This window comes from Anguilla rostrata, chromosome 5, assembly GCF_018555375.3.
Source record: "Anguilla rostrata isolate EN2019 chromosome 5, ASM1855537v3, whole genome shotgun sequence".
NCBI lineage: Eukaryota > Metazoa > Chordata > Actinopteri > Anguilliformes > Anguillidae > Anguilla > Anguilla rostrata.
The window spans coordinates 19,593,322-19,613,648 of record NC_057937.1 but is presented as its reverse complement, the minus strand read 5'-3'; the positions used below and the strand labels follow the sequence as shown (position 1 = coordinate 19,613,648).

The window sequence follows — 20,327 nt, the reverse complement described above, 5'->3', positions numbered from 1 at the left end:
TGTAATTTCTGCATGGTGAAACCAAGTGTAAAAAAATACCCTTAAAAGCTGAGACTGTGTACCTTAACCACATGTGAATTGTTTGATTGCACATGTAAAATTGTGGAGTTCAGACCCAAATTAAGAAAAAAATATGTCTTTGTCCCAAAAATTATGGAGCTCACTGTATGTAACACTATAGAGGGTGAGATATTGGGCACGGTGAGATTATTGGTCCTATGAATTCGCACAAAAAGCTTAGTGTACATCCTTAAAATGTACGCACTGGGAGCTGCTTATGGCGAAGACGTATAGCTCTGACAAGCATGGCCATGCTTATCAGTGGATTATCGGAGTGCCAGAGTGTGACTAAGCCTGCCCTTGTTTTAGCAGATAAACACACACTGTAGACTGCAAGACCGCACAGAATGCTGAGGAAATGCGAGTTTATTTCAGCCCAGGAGAAAAGCTCCTCTGGCAGCTGACTTCTGATGTATTTTTAAGCTATGTTTTAAGAATCGTTTAGCTGTAGGCAAGCTCCTGGCTATAACTTTTTTCTCTGTCCCTGTCTTTCAGTTTTGAGATTTCATTTTATTCAGGACTCATTTCATTGGCCAAGAGCAGAAATCATTTATATAACCTGCAGTCTATTCTGCCATTTCCAGATGCTAGAATTTCTGTCTATTTCAAATCCATAATAATGCACGTGTCTTGTATTTGCATATGCAAAGCTTTAAATGTTAATACACGTTGCATATCCGTCAGTTGTTTTCTATCCTATCCAAGTCAGGCAGATGTAATAAAGGGTAAAATGTTGTGAACATTGTTTAAATTGGTGGTTTTAATACTGCACAACAACTGTGGTTGTGTTAAAATTCAGACAGGCCACTTGGGCTTGGAGCAGGCAGACTGCAGGTGTCACACAGCTGCCTTCAAATAGAATGGCTGTCTGTCTCCCTTCCGGTGTTTCAGAAGGGTATCAGAGCTCTGTCATCGCAGAGCACTGATCACACCCCCTTCCTCACTTCACTTTATATATCCTGGGCGCATTCACAGGCCCTATGCAAAAGCCAATGAGAACTGGAGATCCTTGATAACTCGGCCGTTTTAATTGGATAGAATACCGACAGATTATTATTTTTTTATTTTTTTTATTTTATATGTTCACAAGCTACATTGCAAATGCGTTGCGCGGTATAATAAAACCTAACACTGGATAAAACCATTTAAATGTTTTTAATGTTTAAAAGTACTTTCGAACAGTAAATCCTTGATGTTCTGCGCAGTCCAGGCAGATGTAGGTATTGTAGTCTGTGACATGATGAGACATGTCACTACATTAGAAGTCCGTTGGACACGTCACCACATCTCACATGAATTTCATCATCAATCATGTTCACATCTCTCTGTTTCGCCTGGATCCGTTTCACTTAGCGAATACACATTATTACACTTATGGAACAATTCAGTACAGTTTGTCTTTGTCTGTTGCTAGGATACAAGATACTACCAATACTCTATTTTGATTGGCCAGAAAGAGTTCAGAGCTGTCTAGCTATAAAAAACACCTTCATGATATATTTTTAAACATAAATACAACAATTAACAACGGACATCTGCACGGCTCCACTGTTGGAGAATCAGATTTGTTTCTGTATCTTGTAAGCTGTGTTAGTATTTAGCAATTAGTGGTAAAATTTTGGGAACAATGTATATTTGTGTTAAAACTTTTAAACAAGGAAAGAAACATATGAAAGATGACCAAGGGATCCAAAAAGATTAGTCTGGCAATGTTGTATCACATCCAGACTAATAACTCCTGCATCTCGACTTTGTGCAGGTGTGCACTGCTTGGACCGACGTTACTCTTACGTTGTAGAACAGTGCTACAAAGGTACAGTACACTCAATAAACCCAGCTTGCCCTCAGCCTTCCTCACCATCATCCTCTTCACCAGCATCATAAACCCTCCAGCCAATCGGCACCTGACTATTTTTCACTCCACCTCCTTCCTGGCCTCCCAGAGACACGCCCTTTTCCCCACTTGCTCCTCCCAAATGTGACTGACACCAGTGGTGCCTGGACCAGTGTTATCGGCTGCTTATCTAACTGTCTTAGAATCACACCCAGTATAACCCTTACATAATATCACCAGCCCTGTTGCGACTGTATGGCAAACTATATTACATGGTAACACCATACCCAAGATTGCAGGTAAGGGTCGAGGAAGAAACCCAGGAGTGTGTGTGTGTGTCTATGTCTGTGTCTGTGAACTTGTAATACTATCTTTGTGGGAATTAAATGTCCTCACAAGGATAGAAAGATGAGGAAAATTTATCTTTGTGGGGACTTTTTGCTGGTCTTCACAAGATCAAGAGGCTGTTTTAGGGTTAGGACTTAGGGTTAGTTTGGGTTAGGGTTACAATTAGTTTAAGGTTAGGGTTAAGGTTAGGCATGTAGTGGTTGGGGTTAGGGTTAGGGAGGTTACGGAATGAATGTGGTCAATGGGAAGTCCTCATAAGGATAGCAGTGCGGGACTGTGTGTGTGTGGTTGTGTGTGTGCATGCATGTGTGTATGTGTGCAGAGCAGCAGAATGCAGGAGCTGCTCTCTCTCTCTTTTAGGGTGGACAATCCATAATATTTTTCACTTTTTCCCTGAGGAATTTTCTTCTCTTTTATTCCTGAACTCAACTGCACGATTCTCACACAATCCCGGCATCCCAGAATCCCCTCATGTCCTCTTCTAATCCCTTTCCACAATGTACCAGCACCCTGTGGTTGATATGTGGTTTCCTCGGGCATGAAGTGCCACTACTGCAGACTTGCAATGGCAGCTTGCACAGTCTTCGGAAGTCACGTAACTGTGTGACATCACTAATCAATGGCCCAACCCCACCCCTTTCTCAAACCCCGCCTCCCCCCCACTCCTTCCGATGTGGCGTGTCATTGCCGGGGGAGGGAAACGTGTCCCTGATGCGCAGACTGCGGTTGCCGTTCTCAGATTACATGGAGTCCATGTGCAGTGCCAGCACCTGCTCGCTCAGCAGCGAGAACCCCTACGCCACCATCAAGGACCCGCCGGGCGTGGCCGTCAGACACTCAGAGAGCAGCTACATGGAGATGAAGTCCCCCGCCCGCCGGGAGCCGCCCTGCGGCTCCGCCTTTCGCTCCGCCTCCTGCCCCGCCTCTCGCGCTTCCTCTCGCCCCACTTCCGCCGCCATCAAGAACGTCTACGACATGGGTGAGCGAGGGGCGGGGCGGGGCGGGGCAGGAAGGGACGGCTCGAGGAGACAGGAGAGGCTGAAGGAGGGGTTTCAGCGGATTCTCCATCTGTGCTAAGAGTTCCCTCTCCCTATCTGTGTAGTATGAATGTAACCCATCAACATAAGAACACACATTCACACATACATACATATCACATCGAACAACACCAATTAAAAAAATAAATAATAATAATAATAATCACCATCATCATAACCACATCATCATCCTCACCAAAAAAATAAATAACTAAAATAAAATAATAAAATATATTCTGCATAATCTGCATAATATATACAAATGTAGGAAATATTGTCAAAAATAATAAGAAGAAAAAGAAAACAAATAATAATAATAATAATAAGCAAATTCATTAAAAAGATGTGCACAGTTAAATGTTAGGGTTAATTCAGCTGTGGCTGAGTTTATAGAATGTTGTGTACTCTACCAGGGTTGACTTGACAGTGAACACTCAAAATAATGTATAACAAGGAAAAATAACAGCCCTCTTTCATTCTTCCCTTCTTTCTTTCTTCTCCCCCACCCCTCTCTCTCTCTTTCTTTCTTTCTCTCTCTCTCTCAGAACCCACTGTCAATGTCATGCAGAGCACAGGAGCAATATTGACCACGTTCTCTCAGGGTCCGTATGACCTGCCTCGAAACAGCCACATCCCTAGCCACTACGACCTGGTCCCAGTTCGCCTCAGCCCCACCCACAAAACGCCCCCCCCAGCCAGCCCCCCCGGCTCCCTCCTGTAGGGGGCAGGCCTCCAAACGTCCAATGTGGACAGGGCCATGCTGCCCAGCCCCGCCCCGCCCTGCCCCACTCTGCCATGCCCCACCAAGCCCTACCACACCCCACCCTGCCCAGGGTTCTCTCTCTAACTGTTGCGTGGTAACAGAGCACAGATTGTGGGCATACTTCTTTCTCGCTTCCTCTCTCTCTCTTTCTCCCCCCTCCCTCCTTGCCTACCCTCTCTCTCTCTCTCTCTCTCTCTCTGAGTGGATGGGACTTCCTGCGGCTACCTGATTCCAGGGTTCCTCTGGATTATGAGCCTGGACACCAGCTGCAGTTTGCCCCGCAAAGACTGACCTACTGTGGGGTGGGCTTTAGGGCCACCAAAACTTTGCATCCCAGACCTCTAACATGGCCGCAGGAAAGGGAGGCAGTTCCTCTGTGGCTGGGTGGGGTTGCACTAGGAAGCTGGAGAAAGCATCCGGTTTGAACTTCCCTGTTGGAACTCACTGTGAAACCCCTTACTGGACAGCAGGGAACCCAGCCTCCAGATGTGGAGCTCTGTCAGCTGCTGTTGGCTGCAGGAACTTTATACCCAAGTGAGGAATGGGCGGGGCTCCAAAGGGGCGGGGCTCAGATCAAGGTCACAGTTGGGCCTGCCATCAGAGGGTATCAGGGCCAGGAGTGACCTTGAATGACCTTTGGCCTGACCTTAGTGATAGAGGGGGTGTCTCTGTGCAGGGACATTTATTCACACTGCTGCTGAATGGAAACCTGCCTCATCCGAGGTCACAGCCTCCTTGACTCCTTGTCTTAGAACAAAACCCAATGATAATGCATGATTATGTAATGAATATTGTAGCAATGGTCTCATTCACTGGTGGAAAAAAAACAACACTGGAAATGGTCACATGTAGAATTCCAAATTATCTTTCCCCCCTATATTTTCATTTATATTTATTTATTTATTGTCCTTTTTTGACTGTTTACATATTGAAACCCCATCTGGGTTCATATCTTTTAAGAAACGTTGTTTTTCTTTCTCTCTTTGTAATTGTAATTATGTATTTATATTGTGTCTGATGATTATTTACATTGAGTGATATTGTAGTTGGTTTTATTAGTGAGATGTTTCAATGAAAAGCAAGCATGATCAATTTAAGATATTAAATGTAAATAACTGTCACCTCCAGCACATTTTGCTGTGTTGCAGTCTGTATACATCATTAATGATCTTCAAATTTAAGAAATATATAGATATATAATTCTTTGTTTATAGACCTGGAAAATGGGAAAAGTATAATATGTAATCAGAATGCTTGTGCACTGTATAGCCCATGAAATATCTGTGTTTGTATGACAGTAGCAGAAGCGGTGTGCTGAAGAGAGATGTGTCCTTTACAGACCTGGGTTCGAGGATGAAATTCCCACCACTGTTACACAGCTGGCTGTAATGAGGCTTATTTTACAGCCATTTTACAAGCAGCTGATGTAACGGCAATTGTTTATAATATGCTGTTACCAATTGCTCATTTCACGAGTGCAGCGTCGACCACAAGCAGACAAACCATTCACGACACCGATAAGTCAGACTTCACTCTTCATCATTCTACTTCTTTGTCCTTCTCTTCCTCCTCCTCCTCCTTTGTCGTGTAATGAAGTGTCAGAGATCCTGTCGGGATCGCCACAGTCTATTTCCTCTAAATTCCTTTATTGACGAGTCAGCTGTGACCAGGGTGCCTGTGATCAGTTTATCAGTGTGAAGAGTTGAGAATAACCTCTTCAGCCTCGTCACTGTAGGACGTACAGTGGGCAGAGCTTTAATTATTCAGTTTTGTTTTTGGTGGCACAGCAAACATGTGTGCACTTTTTCCTATGAAATTGGCACCCAACTTGGGGCTGTACATACCCAGTTCCCACCCTAATTTGGAATGTCCAGTTGTCCGCAGCAACCATCGCCACGTTCACGCATGAATCCCACTGCCAGTTCGGGAGAGTGTACGTACTCGCGCTTATCCTCCGAAACACGCGGCGTCACCAGCTGCTTCTTTTCACATCGCAGGCTATGACTAAGAACGGAATCTGAGGAAGATCTTTCATACGCAGCTTTAACATCCACACCGAGCCCTGCCGACCAGCAGGGGTCGCTAGATAGCAATGAAACATGGACCACTAACTGACCAAACCCTCCTATACCCTCAGACATGCAATTGGCAGTTGCACGTTGCCCTATGGAGCTACCAGCCAGTCAGCACTGGCATGGACCGGATTTGATTCGAGACCTTGGGGCTCATCTTTGCACCACAGCATGGTGCCTTAACTCCATCCAGCTGCTAGTTATGTAATTTTGAATACACATTTTTTTCTAATTTGAATACAATTTTCTAAACAATATATTTAAAAAAAAACATGGATTACAACTGGAATGTCAATCAAAATGATTAAATACTAAATAATAATTATATAAAAATAACAACTTAACATAAATGCCCATTGTTGAAGCCTGGTCTGATTGTATAAAAACCCAGACTTCCTGCTTTTTTGTATATAAACATGGGGGGAGGAAACCATTCTGAGTCTTTCTGTGTGCAGTGTTCACTACTTCTCTCCTGGAAGCAATAACATCTCGACAATCTAGCAAAGGCCGCATTCATCAATCATGGACATCAAGGTATGAGCTTGTGTGTGCAAGAGAGCGTGCATACATGTGTGAGAGTTGTGCATACCAGAGACAGGGTGAAAGTGTGTATGTGTGTGTGAAAGAAAGCCTGTGCGTGTTTTTCAGCGTGGAGATGATGTCATTTCCCGTGCTGTTATTTGCAGAGCTCCTTTTATCTTTAATAAAAACTCTAAATAAAGTTGTTGCTCAGGGTGTGCATGTGACCTTTCTTTGTACTTTGTACTGTACACACAGAGGGCTCAGTACTGCTCCATCACAGGAATAATTAGCTCTTTGTTCTTTTGAGAATGTATCCCATATCAGTACCATTTTACCACTGAATACACAGCAGTGGGAAAAAAATCTTGCTTTTAATATGCTAATAAGGTCAGCATTTCTTCAGTGACATCTTCCTGGAAACGGGAGAGACTTCCCTCAAGCCCCCAGTATGAATCCCTTAAGTAACAGTGTAAGCAATCACTGTAATACACAAGACAGACAAACCTCCCCAACTGCGAGTTTCTAATAATTCTTCACATCAATAACCCCTCTCAACTGAATGGTAATGTTTATTTTATTTGCACTTTTCAACAAGAATTCAGTGGATGGAATGAACTTAAAAAAACACACACACAAAAACAGACAGAAATCACAGTAGATACAGTACACTTAAACACACTGAAAACAAAAGAGGTCACTTGGAAAGAGGATATTGACAAGGCCACTGTCATACCGTAGGAAAGGAAAGCTTGAACAATGTAAATAAAAGCTTGAGCAATGGCCAGGACAGCGCCCTCTGGTGGCTCTCATCATTGGCACCGCCTGCCACGGACCTGCGGTCCAGCATAATGATAGGGGGAGTGACGCTTCATGAACCTCTTAAATGGGATAATGGGTGTGAATGTTCTGTCAATCATCTTTGTAAGCTTGTTTAAAAGGGTATAAATATGACCGATTCATATTCATACTCATATTAACCACTCAACTGATGCCGCTTCTCCATAGCCATCGATTTAGATTTGTTGGAGCAACAAATCCAGCCCAGTTTTCTGGGGTTCATAAAGTTTCACTCCCCCTGTCATTGCTGGGACATCTTACCCAGAAACCTCACCCTCTTGCCACACCATCACAGGTAAGGGACCCTGCCTACACTTACAACCTACATTTCACCAAACCCAGCCACACCCAGTGATGGAATATACTTTAAATTATCCTTTAATCAATGATAAATGTAAATAAATGTACTCAATTTACTTTAATTTAATAACACTTCAAGCCAGCGGTCTCCAAACTTTCAAATGCCATGACCTACTGAATGAGTGAATATACTGTCTGTGACCACACCCCTTTTTAAAATGCAGCATAATGTTAGTTCAAATATGAGATTGAAATGTTTCAAGCGTCAGAACAACCGATTGTACATTAAAACTAGTGCAACAACTATAACCAGTACTGAATATAACCTAGCCAGTACAAAAATCTATGAAAACAATATAGCAGTGGTCCCCAACCCTGGCCCTGGAGGGTCACAGGGTCTGTTGATTTTCATTCTCATCTTCAATTCCATAACCAGATCAGACCCAAGAACAATGAGAGGAGAGTACTAATCCACAGCTCCAACAGACCAATCAAGTTCTAAAAAATAACAAATACCAACACATGCTACAGCTCTCCAGAACCAGGGTTGAGGACCACTGGTCTATTATATACATTTATTTCTTTACATTTTGTGACCTGCCTCATCCCCTCTGATAGTTTGGGAACCATTGCCCTCATGAGTAATCAATGCCTAGGTTTGGGTGGGTGTGTCCAGTCTGTTCATCCAATGGGAAACAAGGACCTGAGCTCTCACTATCTCAGAAAGGTCCTCTCTGGCTGGCACAGGGGCAGCAGCCTGCACAGAGTCTCCACCCAGTACAGTCTGGACACTGCTCAGTCTTTTATGCTATTAATTTGGCATCTGGGAAGTCAGCCCGATGAGAACAGACCAGAATGCTGCACTAGACAAGGCTCTCCTGCAGTAAACAGATTTAGCGCTGACGAATAAATAGCCTCTGCTTGCTTGGCTAAGGTGTTTACGTCTTTTAACCGAATTCCCGGCTCAGACCGCTAGAGAACAACTGGCTTCGTGTTCCTGGGGCCTTCTAAGGTAACGACGCCCATCCTCCACTGGAATAAAAGAAAATGTAGTGGTCATCTTGATAAAGCTGGCATTGTTACACAGCTCTCTTGATGTCATGCACTCAGTGCCTGTATTTCCCTGCAGAGTATACACAGGGCATGCTGTGGTGTTCGGTTCCTCGTAGAGGGTACTTTTACCATGGAATGCCCCTAAAATGCTGTGCTCAGTGTCCCAAGGGCTCTGTAATGAAGACCCTGCTTAAGGAGAGCTGCTATCCAAACATTTCTTCCTCTGCTCTGCACAGGGAGGTGGGCAAAGCACAAGGAATGGCTCCTGTGTCATATACTGTCTGCAGGCCGAGGACTACAAGTCCCAACAGCGGGATGGCTATAGCTGTCAAGACATTAAATAGTTATAGGGCCCTACTGAAGGAAGAGCCTCTGCACCCTACACCATCTGCAATGAAAGGACTAGAAGTCCCAGGAGTGAAACGACCACAAGCCCAAGCTGTGAGAGGGCTAAAAATGCTAGCAGTGGGATATCTCAGTTCATACAGTGGGATTGCTCAAATTATCTCAGGGCCTTACTGAAGAAAGAGCTTTCGTGTACAATGCTGTCTGCAGTCACAGGCTACAAGTCCCAGAAGCAAGAAGACCACAAGCCCAAACTATAAAATTGTTGCAGTGGGATATTCACAGTCATGTTTGCACTCAAGTGGTTTTGGGGGTCCAACTGCATCCGTAAGGTTACAGAGGTATTCATAAGTCTAGTGGTAGGTGCATCAGTGGGATGAGAAGACACTCCCATGTGAAACCATGCAGGAAAAAAAGGCACAGTGAACCTGCCTGAAATGCATGGGCGATGCTAGAAGGCAAAACAATTACAAATCTTTGTCAGTTAAACTGCTGTGTTAATTGCGGTTGCACACAGACTCTATTCAATCTTGGAAGTCTTTTCAGTGCTAAAAATGGATCCCCTCATTTCCTGTTCCCAAGCTAAAACATGCAATTATGCGCACACAACGAGGAGGAAATGGAGTTGTTGAAATGACATGCTGAAGCACTGATCCCTCTCCCTCAACACACAGCATTTACCTCCCCCTCCGTTGAGATACTCACTTTTGGATATAAGGAATTCAGCCACTCTTTGAAAACAAAGTAAATATTGTAAATAGTTTTTTAAAAATTACGAACAGAAAGCCAAAGCACTTTAAAAGCAAGCCTTCAAAAGAGCCAATACATTTGGCTTTAAGTTCTTAAACCGTATAGATGTTTTTTAATCTCCATTCCTAAGAGTGGTTGATATGGTGATAACCAGCTGTTTGTTATTTTTTCTTGCACCTCGGTAGAATTGCGAGGGAGTGAAATATTACTCTCCACAACACGCAGTTCTAAATGCTCAGTCAGACTGTGCGGATAGTACCTGACCAACACACTGCACCACCTTCTCTCTCTGCACGTTTAATATTAACACACAGCACCAACCTCTTTCTGTACATTTAGCATTGACACACAGTACTGACCTCTCTCTGTACATTTAGCATTAACACACAGCACTGACCTCTCTCTGTACATTTAGCATTAACACACAGCACTGACCTCGCTCTACGTTTAATATTAACACACAGTACTGACCTCTCTCTCTGTGGACATTCAGATATAGCAGAGTGCTTACCCTCCTCTCCTGCGTCTGTGTGGACATTCCACTATAACACACTCATATCTCTCAGTCGAAAAATTCACCACACCATCACCAAAACTGATCACAATGCAGGGAGCATCTAGGGAAATACTCACGTCACGACAATGCCGAACAGACAAACCGCACAATGTAAACAAAACATTGGCCAAAAAAAAGTATTCACAGATAAGGTATTAAGACAGTTGTTTCTGTGAAGATCAGCATGTCTAATTACTGGAGCGAGGCGACGTCAGGAGGGCTTACGTCAGCCCAGACAGTGGGCGGTCACAGGCTCCGGACGCAGGCCACGTCCGGGCTCGAGCCTGCGTCTGCATCCCAGTGCTGCCAAAGTCTTTTAAAAGAGAGGGGCAGGGCGGGGCGGGGCAGGGGGTGGGTGGGGGTGGGGCTAGTAGGGGAAGGGGTGTGGTTAGCAGGTGCAAGGGGGAAGGCTAGATGCTTTGACAGCACTGCATCTTCGCTTTGTTTTCAGTGGGCTGCACTTGGATTGACACCACATTGTTGCTAGGAGACATATCGTTTTCCCGGCGATCGGACATCTGCTTCTGCGACACGATGTGGTAGATTTCTGCAAGAAGGGGGGGGGGGCAAGAAGGCGAAGACACGTCACAAAGTGGGCCCAGCGCCACCTGCAGGTTTCCACAATAATGTACTCCAGTTTTACTACCAAATACACAAAAAGGACACATTACCCTGCACAATAAGCAGGTAGAACTTGATTGACTTTTTGCCCTATAGTCACTGGTTAATGACACACACTTAGTTTTGTGACATAACAGCTTTCTGAGAAGGTCAGGCCGCATGTAGTGCATGATGGGAGAGGCACCACACAGACCAGGGTGCCACTACACCAAAAATCATGACAATGATACCCCTTTGCGCAGATCCCAAATCTGGCCAATTCCCACCCGTTCAGATAGTGTGCTATGTAAGGCTCCAGATGTGAGCATCACATAGACTTGGAAAATGGCATAAATGAAGCAAGACACCATTTACAATAACAACTTAGGTAGCAATAAAGTGACATAATTACACTATATGACGAGAAGTATCTGGACACCCTTTTGTCTTGAGTTGTTTTTCATCGTTTGGGCTAGGCCCCTTTGTTCCAGTGAAGGCACATCTTAATGCTACAGCTTACAAACACATTCTAGACGATTCATTGTTTCCCACAACAGTTAGGGAAAGGCCCTTTCCTGTTTCAGAACAACAATGGCCCCAGGAGCGACGAGGTCCATATAGAAATTGTTTTGTCAAGAACGGTGTGGAAGAACTCGACTGGGCTGCACAGAGCACTGATCCTCAACCCCATCCAACACCGTTGGGAAGAATTGGAAAGTCAACTGCGAGCCAGGCCTAATCACCCAATCAGTGCCCAGCCTCACTAATACTCTTCTGGCTGAATGGAAGAAAATCTCTGCAACAATGCTCCAACATTTTGTATAAAGGCTTCTCAGAAGAGTGGAGGTTGTTATAGAAGTAAAGGGTGTCCATAATTAATGTTATCATATAATCATATTAATGTCCATAATTTTGGATGAAATATTGGATGTCAGATGTTGACATTTGGACATGTAGTCCATCTTGGAAAAAATGCAAAAATGAAGTTGTTCTCCTTAAGTTTGAAATTAAATACTGAGAGATCACATATATAAAGCAGGTAAAACTCCTGGATCATACATTACTTGACCATAAGTGTGCAAAATCGATGGTGATATGGATGTTGATGGAACTACTAAAAATCTATGAATCTAGTACCCTGGTGCCTCCAAATCTATTAAAAATATCTAATTGTGTTAATTCTGATAAACATAACATAATGTTATATTCATGTCACTAAAGAAAATTTATGTTATTTGCACTATAAGAAACTGACATATTGCATTATTTTTCAAAAGCCGGAGTTACTATACTATTACGTATGGTCATAGGATTCTAATATGTCACATTAAAGAATTATTTTCTGCTCCGTATGATGGTTTAGACTGGACTACAAAACACTGATGAATCCAACATTGAAAACAAATCTTACAAAAACATTGTTGTGTACAAAGAGGCCACACAACCAAATATGTAATCATTCCTTTGTATGCCTTCTTAAATTCCATACAAGTATGCAATTGTAATTTGTTAAGTTTTTTTTTTTTTTTTGGATGGGACAACATTTAACAAATGTTACTATTCATGATCACTCCAAGGGAAAATTTATGTTCATTAAAATTTACTAAGTGACAAGTATAGCCCCTGGAGTTACTAATACTCTACATTACAGTATGTACAATAGGATTACAATAATATTCCACCATCTGAAAAAGGTTGGCAATGTTCTAGCTTCACGGTACACTGGTGCATCAAACATAACTGACTGAGCCACCTACCAAAATGTACACGATAGTATGTGAAATACCAACATCAGAGAATAGCACAAACCTCTTTAAATACACTCAATTTCATTGTTAGTGGTAGCAAAGCAGGCCACTATGCTAACTCCGCCCAAGGTACGTTAACAATGCCTTTATACTAACGTCTACTAATTAGCCCCCAATACAAGTACGCTCAGCATTATACGTAAAGGCAGTTGTCTATTATGACCAATGCAGATATAACAATATCAAAAATAAAACACAGTGTAAATAATTAAAATGTTACAAGAAGTACTACAAACATCTTCGCCATTCGTTCATATGTATTCTCCCTAGACTTCATACTTCCTTCTCTTCTTCTGACCTACTCCCCAAATGCATATCTGCATGACAAGAATTTGCTTTAGCCATGCTGACGAATTGGCAAAATTAACAAAATCTTACAAAATTAACAAAAAAAAGTTCATGCAGTTACTTAATTGTTGATATAAATTTCGAATGGGATGTGCCATACACCACTGGAAAGCTTATACTGTCATTTACTAAACAAAATAGTTATCAATCAAATGAAAAAAACACACACACTGGAAAGAGTTACAATGACATAAAAAGCCAGTGGGGTTTTGTGTGCCGCCAATGTAAATGCCTACCCCCACTTTCTATTTGCAAAGAGAAAGCTCAAGACAACAAATTAACACTGAAAGGGACATCTCTATATGTAAAACCAATGGTAAGATTGTATATTCATTCCATATTTAGTCGCAGATATTGCTAGTAGACTGGCATGGTATAATTACACAAGAATTTCTTTTATTTCGTTATTCAGGGAGCAGAATTTTTTAACCACTGTATTGGCATACCTTCAGGCTATCGTTGGCTTTATCTTGTTGCTACAACGAAAAACACATTTTTGGTGGTGAAAGAATATTGTTATGGACTCAATTTGCATTATAGACGCCACTGTCGAGTGTGTCATACTTCGGGAGTATAGTTGCAGATGAGATTGCGGGGGGATTACAAGCTCTGTATTTGCCATAGTTGTAATGTATCGTCTATTAATAAAATTAGAACACAGAGTTTGTCGTTTCCACTCATAGTTTGGAGCACTGAATGCCTGAGCTGAGCAATTTCAGGATGCTGGAATCCAGGCCACTAGGGGGCTTGCATGAAGGGGTTAAACGTGTTCCTGTGCATCCACTGGACGACTCTCCCTGTTGGCTGTATCAGCCAGAGTGGGCTCTGTGCTAGAGGCAGCATTTTAGGGTGAGCTTCCCTTCATTTTTGTGGAATGTAGGTTGGGTGACATGGGCACAGTGAATTACATGCAGCCATCTGTGATCTTTAACATCAGTGAATGCGCAGACTTCAGAATGAGGGGATGAGCTCAGCCACAGACTCTGCAGTTTCTCCAGGCCAAGCATGCTAATATGCTGCATGGGAAGAACAGTGGTTACGAGACCTTGAGAACTGCCGTTTCAATTCCCAGGGGAAATAATGGTGCTATGCCCTTGAACAAGGTACTCAGCCTGACATGTTTCAGTAAATAACTTGCTGTATGAACAGAATAGAAAAAAATACGTATACACTGTATACGCCATGTAAGTAACGCTGGAAAATGGCTTTAGGTAATGTTATTTACATCAGTGAACAACGTGACTTACAACATTTAATCGCTGCCATACGACATGCAATCTGCTGCAGAGAAGAAAATCTCATTACACGCACCTGACAAGATGGTCTGGAAGGCCGTCTCCACGTTGGTGGAATCCAAGGCTGAAGTTTCAAGGAAGGACAAACCGTTCTTCTCTGAAAGACAGATGGATAAGACTATAGGAAGATTGCTGTGTCACAGGTTCGTCTACAGCTGCCTGTCATTTGATTGGGTTTGTTTTAAATGATATTATGGTGCCGTGGAATCCAACATAATGATGGGAAACAACACTCCCCACAGTAGTAGACACCAGTACCACCACCTCCAATACAACCAATGCCAAATATAAACACCACCAAGATCAACAGCACCACCGGCTAAACAAACCCCAACACTAGCAACAGCAACTCCACAATCGACATCAAGAACCGTGTGCCTGTACACGAGCGTGTGTGTTTCCATGTGTTCATGTCTATTTGGGCGTGTCTGCATGTGAATATGGGCATGTCCGCATGTGAGTGTGAGCGTGTCTGCATGTGAGTGTGGGCGTGTCCGCATGTGAGCGTGGGCGTGTCTGCAAGTGAGTGTGGGCGTGTCTGCATGTGAGCATGGGCATGTCCGTATGTGAGTGTGGGCGTGTCTGCATGTGAGTGTGGGCGTGTCTGCATGTAAACGCGTGTGTCCGTGCTTAAGTGCGCATGTCCACACGTGAAGGGCCTGTGTGTCCGTGTTGGGGCGTGCGTGCGCACCTGCGAATGCCCGGGCCTCGTCGGTGGGCACGGCCCTCAGGTGGCGCAGGTCGCTCTTGTTGCCCACCAGCATGATGACGATGTTGCTGTCGGCGTGATCCCGCAGCTCCTTCAGCCAGCGCTCCACGTTCTCATAGGTCAGGTGCTTGGCGATGTCATACACCAGCAGTGCCCCAACCGCTCCCCGATAGTATCTGAGCATGTAACACTGCGGTCACACACTGCGGTCTCACACAGTTCACTCACAGGGAACACATTCAGGTTACACAGCGTCACACACTGCTCCAAGTTCTAGTCATTACACACTGGGGTCACACAGCTGCTCGCACAGTTCACTCACAGGGAACACATTCAGGTTACACACTGCGGTCACACACAGGGCTGCTCGCACAGTTCACCCACAGGGAACACATTCAGGTTACACACTGCGGTCACACACAGGGCTGCTCGCACAGTTCACCCACAGGGAACACATTCAGGTTACACACTGCGGTCACACACAGGGCTGCTCGCACAGTTCACTCACAGGGAACACATTCAGGTTACACACTGCGGTCACACACAGGGCTGCTCGCACAGTTCACTCACAGGGAACACATTCAGGTTACACACTGCGGTCTCACACACACGGTCTCACACGAAGAGGGCACGGAAGTTACATAATGCAGTGTTACGGTGGAATCCCCCTGACATCAACCATAACATGAAAAGACACAGTGGCTCTGGTACTTAGGTAAGAAAATGAGTATTTATTAAATAATACATGCAAATCAGGGAAACTGCAAAACAGAAGGAAACTCGGCCAAAAGGCAGAGGATTTCAAAAGCAGAAAATAAATGAAAAGGAGAAACACTCCGGTGGGGTGCCTGGCTGCCGAGTAGCAACAAAGTAGCAAGCCCCGCCGGGTAGGAAACGCTGTGCAAGACCACAGGGGGTTACCCACAGGTTACACGCAGGTTACACACAGGGGTTCACCCACAGGTTACACACGTGGAGTCTCACACAGGTTACACCGATGGGGTCCCACACAGATTACACACAGCTCACACACATGGGTGACATACACAGGTTACACACAAGGGGTCTCACACAGGTATCACAGATGGATAACACACAGCTTACACACATGGGGTCTCACACAGGTATACACACGGGTGACACACACAGGGAGGGGTCTCACAAAGTCTGTCCATTGCTCAAATAGTCAGGCTTCACGTTATAGCATGCAAAAAGAACACTGGTGGAAGAACACTAACTCAGGGTCGCCTCGCATCAGCCAAAGAAGGGGGGACCTAACCCTTGTTACCTGGGTGCCACAGTGATGGCACGCATCATGTCACATGACAGAAAACAAGCCTATCACACATTCAAATCTTTACTTCCTCTCAGTGAAACAAGCCGTGCGCTAACCTTCCTTTAACAAGATCAGTGCGTCATAGCGGCCTGTATGTAATGATAAGATCACAGCTGAAGGGGGGAGGGTAATGTCAGCAAGTTAAAATTAAGAGAGGACAAACAAGACCTTATCCTGGCCCATAAAATGGCAAAAAAAAACAAGGGCAAGTACTGCTATGTAAAGTCTTCAAAGTACTATTTTCATAAGGTTTCAAGAGAAGAGACCAGTTCTTACAATCAGAAAAGTGTCAATTAACTGGTGTAATGACAGTATGAGGTGGTTGGGATGAATGGGCAAATCCCAACAGGGGTAAAAAAAAAACAAATATTGGGTTCAGCCATCCATGTTATACAAAATTATAATATAACTGCAATTACGTTACAGTATCACAAGCAGTCATAACTATGAATACCCAGATCATTGTACTTCTTTATCATCTCAGTCTAATTGAGTGTGTAAGCACCATCAAAATATCTCATCATGTGCAAGCATAAATTCCCCAGGTTGGATAATGGAAACTGTTTTGCTTTGTACCAAGTTGTATTGAGTTGAATAAGCATGAAAGAACAGAGTACTCAACAGTCAACAATCTGCATAGATTAACACCAGTGCAAGTTGAATGTGGGAAGAAGGACACAGTGTCAGGCTGAAGCAGAGATAAGAGATACTCACGCCGAGGTAATGGCTCTGTAGCGCTCCTGCCCAGCGGTGTCCCAGATCTGGGCCTTCACAGTCTTCCCATCCACCTGGATGCTGCGGGTGGCAAACTCCACACCGATGGTGCTCTTGCTCTCCAGGTTAAACTCGTTCCGTGTGAAACGCGAGAGCAGGTTACTCTTTCCCACACCCGAGTCTCCAATCAGCACCACTGCAATGGCCAAAGGACAGAGTTGCTACTACTTCCCTAAGGTTTTTTAATTTATTTTAAGTCCCAGGAAAAAAGACAAACTTAAATGTTAAAAGGACTACAAACATAAGCAGCAAGAAAACTATAACTACCAGCAGTGTGAGGGCTACAGTGTCAGCAGAGTACTACTGGCCCCAGTCCTAAGGTGAGATGATGAAAGTGGCAAATGCTCTAAAGTACTTTTAACTCTCTACTGTACAGTCACATGGGCCTTTCCCAGAAGGAAGACACTCCAATGTGACTCTGCTGAAAAAGGCACATTGAAACTGCCTGAAATGCATGGGAGATGAAAAATCACCCCTTTATAATTTCACACTCAATAACTGTACACTCACATAACAAAATGGTACCAAGAGTACAATTCAGCTGTACTGAGGTAGCCCAGATGAACAGCCTTGAAGCCCAGGTTCTTTAGTGAAAAAAAAACATGGGAAGTGATGCCAAAAATCACATGTGAGACTGAGTTTGCTCAGGAGGACTTTCAATGTTATCATAGAAGAGATGCCTTTACTCACAATTAGATATAACAACATTTTTCCTTTAGCTCTTGGCTTATAAACCAGCAATAGTCCATCAATCAATAAGCAATACAAAAAATACAATATTGGCCACATAATGCAAAATGCACTCCTGCTGGCATCAATTCTTTTTATATTACTATATATTTATATATTATCAATTCAGTCTCAGCTACACTATTCACCAAGGATTTAGAAGTTAATAAACATGCAAAAGTACAAACAACCACCAAGCGCAATAAATAATATTTGGAGACTTCGTATTGCTTCATATCTAGTATAATTCTTTTTACTTGACGTTTGTGTTGTCTGGAACTAGCCTACCATTCAGATATGTATACAGAACACACAGACTCTCATTTAATTTTCAGCACAAGCTGGTTTAGTAGTAGATGCTATACAGACTTCCTCAAACACTACCAACATGTCATGCCTGTTAGTTTAAAAATGACCCTAATTTTCATTTGTGTATGGGCAGCAATACATAAATAGAATTCACAGCGGGAAGAGGAACCTTTCGAAAACAGCTTGTGCTGTACAAGCCTGAATCTGAGCACAAATCTGACCAGCCAACTTGAATTTGCACATACGAAATCTCTAGGTTGACTTATCAGGAAACACACAAACAAACATATGCGCACACTGTAGTGATGCCCCTCTCTTAAAAATATAAAGAATACTAAATGCTTTCACTGATTGACATTTGTTTCCATTCATTGTTGAATAGTCTACATTTGGCACTGCACAACAATGGAGCCATAGTTCTCTCTCAGGCAAAAGGACTTGGATGCACAACCAGACAGCAACTGATAGAATATGTTACTCCTTTTGTAACAAACTGCTACAACTTCCTTAATGGGGTTTTTGGTAGGCTGTATGGGACAGAGCAAAAAGCAACTGCAAACAAAACCTGAAAATAAATAAAAGCACATGATAGTGTCATTTAAATATAAGACTGACCTTACCGAGACCATGATACGTATACAATATTGAAGTAATGTCGTCAATAAACAGTGTTTAATACGTACCCACCAGGTGATTTATTACTGAATTATTATTTGTATACAGCTGACTTATGTATCGATAAAAATTACGGAAAGGAAAATATTTACACTTTTTACAATGTTTAACTACTGTAACACTGTAACGCTTCTGGAAGACAGGGCGGCCATGGTAATTCAAGAGCATTGATGTTCTACAAGAAGGTTTAAAATACTAGCTAAGGTGACAATAAATACTCCCTAAACAAAAACTAACAACACAGCAGTGGTTGTTTTCAGGGCGTGCGAGATTCCCATGTTTGAGATCAAATAAAAGAACAGTAGCTGGGAAAACAAAAATATATAAAGGCTGATTCCACAGTCGGCCGTAGGAGGAAGATAGCACATCCCTTGCTTTGTTTAGAAACGCTAAAGAAAACTGGCTAGCATGATCCCTTTTTCTTTTAAAATCCGAGAGTCGATAGAAGCGACATCGCAGCTACAAGCTTGAGAATGTAAACATGCTAACTAGCTAACGTAGCTAATTGCGCATTCACAAATTTTCATCGACACATTCTACGCAATATAATTGATTGGTTATGGCTATACCTCATACGTAGCAACCTAGCAATATCACCTAACTGTCACTCGCCGCGTCCCCATCCATACTGATCATTTATTCATTTTCGATATGACTAACTAGCAAAGCTAGCTAGCAAATCGCATATCTATCCTCTATGTTTCATTTAGCAAGCTAGCTATGTAGCAATGTCACAAGACATCAGACATGAATAACGTTAACCAGATATTGTTAGCCGACCAGAGTTAATATAGCAAATAATGTATTTAACCTTACCTTTAAACAAGTAATCGTATTCATCGTCTCTGGTGCCCATCTTCCTCTAACGTATATAGCTAGAAGAAATACAACGGTAGGAAACTAGGCTAATAAATGAAGACTCGCTGATAGTACAATTGCAAGACAAAGACAAGAGGCGCATTCAACTAGCTGGACATGGGTGGGAATACTGCAGAAGCTAGCTAGCTGTGTAGTTTTCGAGGAGCTTCCTGAACCTGGAAATTTACGACTTCCTATTTCAGCTTTTCAAAATAAAAGTAGTTGTACTCCAGTTAAATCATGCCCTTTGTTAACATTCTAAAATAATTTTAATTTACATACATAAATGTGACAGATGTTACATAAAAACCAAATGTTACATTAAAAAACCGCCATTTCTTAATTTAGATCACAAAAGTCTATATAAATGTAAACATAACCAGTGGTGGTTGGTGATCGGAAAATTGGT

At 43.0% G+C, this 20,327-nt stretch overlaps 2 protein-coding genes across 2 annotated transcripts in view; one reads left to right on the top strand and one right to left on the bottom strand.

Annotated features, from left to right (window-relative positions):
* Nucleotides 1-6,848, top strand: part of LOC135256053 (multiple epidermal growth factor-like domains protein 11) — a 128,939-nt gene extending 122,091 nt beyond the window's left edge. The window contains exons 23-25 of the mRNA XM_064337926.1: nt 1,820-1,873; nt 2,982-3,221; nt 3,825-6,848. Coding sequence (XP_064193996.1) covers nt 1,820-1,873; nt 2,982-3,221; nt 3,825-4,000 — 470 coding nt within the window. The 3' untranslated portion in view covers nt 4,001-6,848. The remainder of the gene's footprint in view (nt 1-1,819; nt 1,874-2,981; nt 3,222-3,824) is intronic.
* A 339-nt stretch (nt 6,849-7,187) lies between these two features.
* rab11a (RAB11a, member RAS oncogene family) lies at nt 7,188-20,074 on the bottom strand. Its single transcript, XM_064335550.1, has 5 exons — nt 19,877-20,074; nt 17,288-17,483; nt 15,220-15,413; nt 14,545-14,625; nt 7,188-11,024 (listed from the first exon to the last, which is right to left on the bottom strand). The coding sequence occupies exons 1-5, from the start codon at nt 19,914-19,916 to the stop codon at nt 10,888-10,890; spliced, it is 648 nt and encodes a 215-aa protein (XP_064191620.1). The 5' UTR covers nt 19,917-20,074; the 3' UTR covers nt 7,188-10,887.
* Between the last annotated feature and the right edge of the window lie 253 nt (nt 20,075-20,327).